At 36.3% G+C, this 11,139-nt stretch overlaps 1 protein-coding gene across 2 annotated transcripts in view; it reads left to right on the top strand.

Annotated features, from left to right (window-relative positions):
* Positions 1-3: 3 nt before the first annotated feature.
* The window catches only part of FAM204A (family with sequence similarity 204 member A), a 17,085-nt gene continuing 5,949 nt past the window's right edge, over positions 4-11,139 (top strand). Inside the window, exons 1-6 of one of the 2 annotated variants that reach the window (XM_068951615.1) lie at positions 4-64; positions 613-936; positions 1,788-1,878; positions 2,412-2,448; positions 2,929-3,028; positions 4,703-4,792. In XM_068951615.1, coding sequence (XP_068807716.1) covers positions 679-936; positions 1,788-1,878; positions 2,412-2,448; positions 2,929-3,028; positions 4,703-4,792 — 576 coding nt within the window. In that variant the 5' untranslated portion in view covers positions 4-64; positions 613-678. Of the gene's footprint in view, positions 65-589; positions 937-1,787; positions 1,879-2,411; positions 2,449-2,928; positions 3,029-4,702; positions 4,793-11,139 lie in introns of both variants that reach the window. The other variant, XM_068951616.1, reaches the window with a different exon arrangement.

Raw genomic sequence — 11,139 nt, forward strand, 5'->3', positions numbered from 1 at the left:
ATTGGCTGAGGGGCGGAGTCCAATTAGCGGGCGGTACGTTATGGGGTGTCAAGATGGCGGTCAGGTAAACACGGCTGGTGGCGGAGCCGGGGGTTGGGGGCCGTTTGCGGGGGAGGGTGGGTTGCAGGCGGCGCTCGGCCTCGACCCGGCCGCCCTCCCCTCGCTGGCCTCCCCTCCCCGGAGCGGGCTCTTCTCTCCGTCCTTTCCACCGGGGGCCGGGGCCGGTGGGGCTCGGCCGTGGTCGGGCGAGGGGAGGCGGTGGCGTGGGAGGGCTGGGTGTGCTGCCCCGCTGCCCCCGGAGAGAGACGGGAGGCGTTGCTGCCGCACCGCAGCTAAAACTGAAGGCAGCTGTGAGCAAATCCGAAGTGTGAAAGCTTTAAAGAACAAGGAGGGAAAAAAAACAGTAAAAGCTGTAACATTTTCATAGCTTTAGTCTGCTTGCTTAGGTCCTCTCTCTCCCTCTGAAATAGTAAGTATTAGAAGCTTTCGAATAAGCTTATCTAAAACATCTCATGGTAGCAATTTTCTCAAAAGAAACTAAAATATTTCTGATGATGTGTTTTGCTATTTTTAATTCCCTTTTCTGCAGACTAACTGTGTCTTTATCTCAAGGTGTGTAAGTGCATTAGTCTAGTGTCTTTGCAATGACCTGGAGTGACCTGGTCTTTAGAGTGGAAGATGTGGAGCGGACTGTTACCTCCAGGACTGAATGAAAGTGATGTTGACTTAAGCTCTGATGATGGAGATGCATTGGATAGTGCAATATCCTTATCAAAGGAAGATACAAAAGAAGATGTTGAAAGAGTTCAGCTTTCTGAATTCCAGGAGAGTGAACCTGAAAGTATCGCCATCAGTAAACCCCCGTTGATACCAGTGACAGATGGAGAAAGTGAATGTCAAACGTGCCCTTCTGGAGTTTCTTTAAATATGTGGAATGTGGGTAACATTACATGTCTGCAAATGTCCAAAGCATAAATACAGCGTACTGAAGTTGCATGGCTATGTTGGGTATTACATGTTTTTTTTTTTTGTTTCAGTTTGGTTTTTTTGTTTGTGTTTAGTGTACTGGTTACATTAAAAGCAAGCAGGGAAGTGTGTAGACTACTTAGTTGCACAGAGATTTCTATTTTTGGTAGAGTGTGGGCTATGAGCTTCTTCATAACTGTCTCCTATGTTAATAAAGACTTAGAGCTAAGCATAGTAGCCACTGTACTGATGATTATGATCTGCTAAGTAGAGGTGTGCTGTTCTGCTTCCTCTAAGGGTTAGTTGCAGGCATTCAGGCTAATTGGTTATGCTCTTGTTGCATGTAGAGAGTGAAAATATTAGATACATTGATAAACAGAGCAGCTTATGTGTTAGGCTTTTGAATCCAAATAAGAACTTGGCAAAAACGAGTCACTCTCTTCTGGCCATATGTGTAGCCTGCTGTGCAAGGAATGTACTGTCAGTCATCCTTGAATGCCAAACTACTATCAATGCAGTAACAAAACATTAAATACATCAGGAGAATACAACTAACATGACTGTATTCAGTGTCATGTCTAGAAAGTACAGACAGCTTTGAATAGTTCTGGGATTTAAGGAGGGCTGAAAGTCAGAGAGATCAGGTGATATAAGGATTTGCCTAGTTCCAATTTAATGCCATCAGAGTAGGATGTACTCAATGCATAAGTTTTATTGTAGTAGATATAAGAAAGTACCATGGATAAATGAGATATTGAGACGGCATTTCTCAGCGCATTGTGATTTTTAAAAAAAAAATTTGCTTTTTCTTCATCTTGTAGAAATTTGTGGAGCTTCAGAAGAAAAAACATGAGATGAAAACCCAAGCAAATCAGGGAAACAGAGGCCAAAAAAGAAAGCGCTGCAGAAAAGGTGTTTCATTTAATTACAGAATTTATTTTCTCAAAATAGTTTTAATGGTATTAATGTTAGATAAGTTGCAAATGGGATTTGCTGTTTTTTCCAAGAGTTGTAGTAAAATGCCTGAGTAGATGTTGTCTCACTATTAAGTAGTGCTTTATTTTTCTAGTTGTTTTACATCCTCATGCTAGAAATGATTACTTGGTCTTTAAGTAGCAACATATATATGTTTATATTCCTTTTTAAAAGGAGATAGCGCTTCTTAAATGTTATTCAATTAATATTTATAATGGCCAATCATATTTCAGTAATTCTAGGAAACAGACTTTTACCTCTTCTAATTAGAATTTCTTCTTCACAGATATTGTAGGAGGTTCTTATGCGAAAAGCCTTACAGCTGAGTGGTTTAAATCCACATGATTACTGGCAATAAATCCTAGTATGTCAATCTTTCAAAGGAAATGTCAACAGTTAGAGTTCTACTAACTTCATTGGATGCTATAGGATATTACTGTATAACATTTTTTTTTCTTCTTCTTCTCCAGAAAAACTGAAAAAGAACAATAAAGAAGTGACCGAGAGGTATAAACAGGTTAATGTGATGGTCTGAAGTCTAGTTTTAATATTAGGCAAAATTGGCCACGCATATAGCCAAAATTTTTACCAAATCATAGCTAAGAACAACATGTGAAATTTCTGAAGTTGTTCAGTGGCAGGCAACCTGAACTTGATTCCGGTGATTGCTTGATATTTCCTTTTTTTTTTTTTTTTTTAAACAACACACATGTATTATTAAATATAAATTCATTTGAACTTAATGTTACTTTTAGTGATTCGGGGCATGTAATTACATACAAGCTTGATTTGAAGACTGTGGCATAACATACATAGCGGAGAAATAATTAATTTTCATTTTTATTAAAAAAAAATGAATGGGTGAAAAGGGTATGTCTGCTAAATGGAAGGATTTCTTCCTTTTAGTGTTGAAGATAATATTAGAAGCAGTGGAAAGCAAACTGGTTATTTTATATATATAATTTTTTTTTTTTTTTCTTTTTGTAGTCAACAGTTGGCAAATGAAGCCCAGTGGAAAGAACTTACACAATACTTTGGTATCAATGACAGATTTGAACCACTTGTGAATAGCAGGGCTCCACAAAAGGTGACTGTTGATATAAAGCCAATGTCAGCTTGTACTTTATAGTAAAAGAAGTCAGCCTTAACTGAAATATGAATAAACCTGAGACCCTCTGAAAGGGCATAAGTGATTATGTCACCCTGAAGAATAATATGCATGATATGTGTGATTATTTCTCTTCTATTTTTGTGTTGTTTCATGAGAAACAAAATACTTCTTTGCATGTTGTTTAACTACAGTGATTATTTTTTTGAAATTGTTTTAAGTTTAAAATGCATCAACTAATTCCTTCAGTTGAAACCACTACCTGTAGGCATTAGAAGGCCAAATCTACTGTATGGTTTTATTGGGCACACTCTGTTCACAAGTTATTTTTGAATAGCTAGTCATATTTTAAGCCAATTGTACAGCAAGATGGACAAGTCAAACTTGTTATTCAGTGAGTTCTTCATAACATTGTTTGTTCTGTAGCTTTTCCAGCGGAGGCCTGTGCAAGTTTTGTGGCGTCAAATGTTTAGTTAGCGTCACTTTCCTTATCATAAATTTTCTGTTTTTCATTTGCCTAAAGTAAATTTCTATGTGCAAATGATGAGACACTGACCACTTTTTGAGTTCTTCCTTTTGGTAGAAATCCAGATTTCATTGGGCCTTTACTCCAGACCTATCTGGAGTAGTTTAAAGTGTTGCAAAGCAGATGCTCTCCACCTAGCTAAGAAATTGTATCACTCTCGCTCTTCTTTCAGAAAAGACATCCAACAGAATTGGCTATCACTGCACCTTTGAATTGTGTGGTTTTTTTAAACTTCCATCTGAATAATTAACCCTGCAAATACTGCACTTTGTTTCTTAATTTTGCTGGTTTTTTTGCTTTTCTCTCTTTTAACAGAAGTATATGTTACAAAACTGCCAGATATACTTTTTCTTTAGTATTACTAATATTTAAATCCAGTGAAGCTGTAAAGTCTTTTTTTCATGAGAGAGTTTTTTTTGTGAAAGCCAGTGTAACTTGCAATACTACTAGCCCTCTATATTCCTTCAGAAATTTCCAATTACAGTTTCTGGTAAATATTTATTTGCCATTTATTGTTACATTATTTGTAAATGTTATCTCTAAACAAGTTAGAAGTGATATTGATCATAAAGGTTATTTCATTGTTTTCAGAGGTTAAAAAATTCTGAAGCTTTTTCATTGTTTTACGTAGGACTGCTAGAATTTTGAATTTATTAGTACAATGGAGCGGCACCATGCCAGAATTCAGGTTTTGAATGAAGATAAGATCTTAAAACTGTAACGATACAGTGGTAATTGCCGTTCTTCATGTTACCTGACACCCATTTCACATTTTTATTTAGAAAGCTCCAGGGATGGAAGAGATAAGCAAGATCTTCAGATGAAATTTTATTGTGACAGGCATAAACTAGTCCGTGTAATTTTTTTAACCTATAGTATTATCGTGCACATAAGGCGGAACTAATGCAATGATTTGTGCTCAGACAGTCTTTGAGTGAATTCTTAATTATACTGTCCGTTACAATACATAGACGGAGTGATTTGTTTTACATAGGAATGACAGGTTTATGGAATGTCTTAAAATGAAGAATTTTATGAAAGAAATATTCTTTAAAAATGAGATATTCACTTTAGAAATACTATTTCTTGTTCATATATCCTAAGAACTTCTGCTTTTTTCTTTCTAGTCTGGCCTTGAGCTTAGAATAGAGAAGTCTGTGGCTGAAGGTGACATTGATAAAGCTGAGGAGCTGAGTGATAGATTAGCCATTCGTGAGGTAAGTGTCCCGTTAACAGAAACTCTTAGAAAACATTTAGTTTTGTACATCTGTGCAAAAAACATCACAACTACAATAGCACTGAAGATTGCTTGGGGCTTCGTTTCTATTTCCTAAGTCTGTTTTCTGTCAATGAATGAAGGATTTTATAATTGTCAAAGCAATACTAGATCAGTAGTAGTTACACCTAAAAATTGAAGAATACAGTGGTTAACAATCTCAAGTGGCCTTACTTTAAAGCTTTTGACCCCACAACTTGGGCTATAGCTAGCCATCTGTATTGAGCTTTTTGATTTTTTTTTTTTTTTTTTTTTTTCCTGCACATCACAAACCAAAAAATGGGTGGGCAGGATGTTCTTTTCCTATGGGTGCCCTGTGCCTCAGACTGTTCTCTGCATTCGCTCTCCGAAAAGCGACCATGTCTTGGGAAGCCTGCAGAAGGGTAGGGATCTAGCAAGTTCAAGTCAAGACACACCCTGAATAAAGGCAGATATACCCAAACTGATGGGTCAGTGCTTCTCCCTGTGGTGTATCTGTGTAGTCAGGGGCTGATTGCTGGAAGAAATCTGGAGAGCTATGGGAGCAGCTGATACCAAAACATCTTGATACAGCCCTTAGAGTGATGTTTATAGAATGGATAGGTATTTCTTTTGCCCTGGAAAAACTCATTTCTAGTTTAAATACAAAATTCCAAATAAGTCTGGGTGGAAAAACCTCAATGTTTTCCTGAGGTTGTCTTGTTGGCTGGTACATCTGAGTAATTTTATGAAGGTTATGTGGCTTTTGCTGCAAAAGTTGGATCCTTTGAACTTATATGTAGTTCTGAGCAAACACTTAAACTAGTAAAGAATCTGTCAGATGCTTATGTGAACTGAGATTTGGTATGAGAAATACAGTTTGATTGGTGCATGTATGGTAGATAGCGGCAGCAGCAGTACGTCATTGAAATCTATGTAGGCTGTTGTGTCTTCTGTTTGTGCAGGCAGGGAAAATGTGAACAAAATCAAGATAAAAAGAATGGCTAGAATAGTTTTGAAGCCAGGTAAGTTTAAATATATACATATATACAAACATACTTATATATAGAGATATATATATATATACATATATATAAAATGCTAGAAGGCTAGATGAATGGAGAAGCTGTTGTCTTAAAAGTCATCTTAATTACTTAGTTTCTACAGAATTTTTACTTTCAGTCATCTGATATCTTCCATGCTTTTCCATCTTCATAGAGATAATGGGGATTTTCTATCTACTGTGCATACTGGTAAAATTGAAAGGTATTGGAAAAGCGTTAAAAAGGGAAATAAAAATTCTGAGTACTTCTCACTTTGATACAAATATATAAAAATGTTTAGGAACAGTATTTCAAGCTAAGCTTGAAATAACTGACTTGAGATTTAAATCTGTAATTTAACATTGTTTAATGCAATATAATGTAATATTGTGATTGCTTTAAAAACAAATGGCTTTTGAAACAGGAAATACAGTTCTTAAGGTTCTGTAAATATTTTATGTAAAACTAACTGTTCCCCAGGGGTGTTCTTACACATTCATTAGAAATACCCACATTTAGTCACTCAGGGTAGTTTCTAATTACTAGATGCTCTCTGCCTTTTTCACTAGTGATCACAAAACATCGCTCTGTATAAATGTTGATTCGTGACCGAAAGTAATAGAAATAAAGCCTGATGTGCCCTTTAAATCTGACCGCCCTCTCACAGTGATAATGTTATGTTACTTTTTGTGTATAAAATATAAAAATATCCTTATATTCTTCACAAATGGCATTACACCATCTAAAGTGGTTAGAATATCATAATCAATAAAACATACTGAGGTTCCAGTGCAAATTGTTTGACTGTAAAACAAATTAACGTAAGAAGTTCTAAGGTTGTGTAATATTTATGATAAAATACTGTCTGATTTCAGTAGCCATGGAATTGCACCTGGGATATGCTAGATGATGTACTACAGCAATATATTATTATTTGTGGAACATTAGCTCCAAATTGTTGACTTTCAAATATTAGCATGCTGTAATTCTGAAAACAAAATGCTTGGAGCATTATTAGTATTCACAGCCTTTACTTGGTTCTGGTTAAGTGGGTTTATCTGAATAAATAGTATGTTGAGAGAAGGAAAACTCAAATGACTCTGACTTGATCTCATGAGGAGTTCTGTGAGCAGAGAATCTCGGTGAATTCACTGGGGCTCTGCCGTTGTGAAGATGTGCGACGTAACTCACTGCAAGATTGGTTTTTCTTTGTGATCTTAAAGAATCTATATTTTTAAATGAAGCTTTTAAAGCACTTTTATTTTAAGGAAAAACCTTACAGTGACTAGTTCTGATTCAGTGAAGAGCTATAGAAAAGAATTCAGTTATGGGAGAAGCTGATTCAAAACAGCATTGTTTTGTACACAAGTACAATTAATAAAATGCTATCTTCATGTATAGTATTGGTTAAAACATAACGTTCCTTCTCCCTCTGCAATATAAAGAAATGACTTATAAAATGAATTTTAAAAAATATTTGCAAATAAATTAATTACTTTCTGGAGTATGTGGTTTCATTGTGTCCCTCTTACTTCCAAGTGTCACAACATCAGTCATGGAACTGTACTATGACTGCATGGAAGTACAATGCTTATGAAGTCCTGAGAAATAACCAGATGAATTGTTATTCTTTTATCTGGACCTCATCTTTCTAAGTATATCTTAATTTTTCTTGAGCAATGTTGCAGGGTTATGGAGGCTATGAGAAATGAGCTGCCTTCTGTTAGGGGTACAGCCCCCTTGCTGCCATGTGAAAAATGTTCAGTGGGTAGGTGTTCTTTTTTTGAGATCAGGTGTATGGGTTTTTAATCGGCACTGTTTTCTTTTGCAAGAAGCAGTGACTGGAACCTGCTGATAAAGCTTTTGCTTTGAGGCACAGATCCCAGAGTTCTTAAAGCGGTTTCCTGCTTTAATAAGTGAAACTAATTTTTGATGTATAACATTTATAAGCCTGTGAAACTGATAGGGCAGCTTCAGTATTTAGAAAAATGAAGCCAAAAATAAACAGATGACTGAGAATAAGCAGTAAAACGTGTCCTAAAAAGCAAAGGAATGCCAAAATGATGCTGTCAATGTACTATCATTATGACGCAGTGAGAGGGTGTTTTTTAATCAGATTCCCTTAAAATCGGTGATGATTTAGGCAATGTGCATAATCTAGCAGCTGTGAGTGGATCACTGGAAAATTTACATTCTTAAAACCGAAATGATACTGCTTCAAGGTTTTGTGTTTTGGTTTCCATGTGGCACTTGTTGCAGATTCTTTAAGCAGTATGTTGTTGTTGTATTACTGTAAATGAGGTTTTGGGATATATACTGTTTGTTAAATTCTTTCAGGAATACGTACAAATGCAGCTAAAAATTTTTCTTACTCTCATAGCATTCTTGGTTTTAGATTGAGGGTTAGAAGTTACAAGAAGCAAAATAAAGTTCTCTTTGGTATGGAGACCTTTTAGTACTGTATCTAAACTAAAAGCCGTTGAGACATTTCTAAAATAAATGTGACATAGTCTAAATTCTTGTCTAATATGAACTTTTAATTGTACAGTGTGAATAACGTTTCTCTTCATGCAGGCTGGCAGGTATATTGTGACAGGTATATATTGAGGTATGTTCAGAAGACGATATATTTTTTGTCTTCAAGTTAGGGGCATCAGAGATCACACTGAGAACAGTAACAAACCATGAAGGAATAGGAGTACGTGTGTCTTTGAATATTAGTTTGAAAGACAGTTGGCATTAGTTGGAGAAGCTAATGCTGAATTTTGAAACGGGGTTTGCAGAGATTACCAGAATTCATCCCTGGGCCAACTGGGCTTCTGATGATCCTTGGATACTTTGTGTGAGGCTCTGTATTTGCAAGTGACTGCATGTGTGAATTCCTAAGCAGCTTTTGAGACTGTGGTTATAAATGTATTGTCCCATTTCTGGCAGTTACATGCAAATCACTTTTAATAGCAATTTATATTACAATATTCAGTCTAATCTTTTTGCAAATCTCGCTACTACAAAGTATTACTCCTTGCCTCTGTAGCCGGCAAGCTACGATGGCAACAAGAAGGGATCCCAAACCCAAAAGTTTGGGAGTTATCAGGCTGGCAGATCTCTGACTGTAGAATCCTTGGCCATCCCCACAGCGTATCCTCTTGTGGGGTGCTTTCCTTCACTAAGGAGTTCTAGTGGTCCTGAAATTCTTAGTTACGTTGTTTTTCTATGAGTGAAATTCTTCCTGAGAGAATATGGGCATGTCTGCATTATGTTGTATGGAATAATTTACTCCATGAGTAACTCTGCTTCTTCAGCCAGACTTATTCTAGAACTTGGTCTAGCTTGATGATTTCTGTGCTGTGGTGCAGTTTGTGTATATGATCAACACTGTTACATGTGATAAAATAAATCTTTGTTGAGCATCAACATAATACAAGTGGGTCATACTCCTTAGCTTCCAGTCGACAGTGTGCTTACAAATCCATAGCATACTGAAATTATTTCTATAATATCTACAACATAGTGGCTATAGTATTGAGTAACTAGGAATTCACAAGTCTGCCTGGTATAATATGCATAGTAAAAGGTATGGTATATTATTGTAATCCAGTTGCTATCATTGTTATATGGTAACAACGTAAGACTTTCAGTGTTGACAAAATGCTTCATGTTTTGAAGTTCTGCTTTTTAAGTATAGGAAGGAATACCTAAAGCTAAAATTTCAACACTGTATATTTAATGATAACTTGTTTAACTTGAGAGTTGTCAAGACAAGTGTTAATATACACGTAGGAGTTATGCAAGGAGCCCCAAACCTTTCAGAATGAATGTTGTTGAGAGAATGAAGTTTATGTAGACATTCAACTGGCACTTACATGTAGACGCTTTAAAATGGTTTTCTTGGTGATATTCTAAGGTAGGCTAATCAAGCTTTTAGGGATAGCATGTACTTGGATGTGTAGCTGGTAACTGACACTTGCAATTCAGTCAACTTTTTTAAATTTTCAAAAAACTTCTTTGGAACAGAATCTTGAAATGTGGTTTCATGGTCTTACTGTATTTATGGGACTCATCCTAGATTTTTTTTTTTTTTGCAGTGTGTATCCTTTTGAGTAAGGATGATACCTTGAGATACCATTAACTTCACTTTGCAGTCAGTCAGTTTTGATTTGCAAGAAGTCTTTATAAAGTTCTTTCTAAAATGATTTGGTTTCACTAGCAAACACCCCCCCCCCCCCCCCGCCACACACAGACCCAATATATAAACCTGAAAATGACTTCCAGGTTTTCCTAATACTTTTGTACTCAAATCACTGTGCTGGGTCTCTGGAAGCAGAATGCTGATTTCTCTGTGACTCTAATGTTCTGAGAACTGCTTTGGTTTGACTGCAAACTTTGCATTTTGTTTGTGACTTTTGTTATTGCTTGGTAGTTAGGTGCCACGTTGTCTAAGAGGGTATTAGCCTGGGGACTGTAACTCGAACACAATAAAATAATCTTGACCATATTAGGTTTACCTGTCAAAAGAAGCTTTAAAAATATTTTGTCATTTAGTATGCTAACTTACTGAACTAGTTACCAGTCTTTAAATAGCTGGGCTTTTTGACAGCGCTGTCCTTAAGTGCTTAGCTCTTGGTGGCTTCTGGCATTTTGGTGAAAAATTTAGAAATCTGTAGTTTACAAGGAACTATGGTATTGTAATCAAGCTTAAATGAAAGACCTATATTATAATCAACCACATGAATTAGCTCCTCACTGGGGTATCATTCTCATGTTACTGTAATCAGTCTTGCTGTTGTCTTCAAAATTTGTGGTGCGTCAGGTTTGATCACTTCCTAATGATCAAATTAGTAATCACTTTTTGTAAGTAAATTCTAGTCAGATAGTTTAGAATGGGAAGCACATGAGCAAGGTTCTCTGACGTAGCCACTGTAGAACCATTCCTTAAGCTCTTATTTTCCTTTTAAAAAATCTAGGTAGGATGTGATTGATCATACAGGCATTGATATTAAAAATGTACAGGCTATGCTGCTTGGTGAATTGGCTGCTCTTCCATCTGCATAATAGTTTCACTTATAAGTTCCGTGCAACATTCAGATTTACCTTAAAGCTTTTAGGTACCTGAAGAGATTGATGTAATTTTATACAGAATATAACTAAGGACCAATTAACTTGGAAAACCTGCCCATTGAAGGACCTGGGGTTTTGTGTGTGTGGAGGGGAAGGGGGGAGGGTTTAAAGGTTTATTTTTATATCGATGATGGATTTTCTTTTTAACGGTTAGTAGAGGTGCTTCCAA

The sequence above is a fragment of the Struthio camelus genome, chromosome 7 (assembly GCF_040807025.1).
Source record: "Struthio camelus isolate bStrCam1 chromosome 7, bStrCam1.hap1, whole genome shotgun sequence".
Lineage (NCBI taxonomy): Eukaryota > Metazoa > Chordata > Aves > Struthioniformes > Struthionidae > Struthio > Struthio camelus.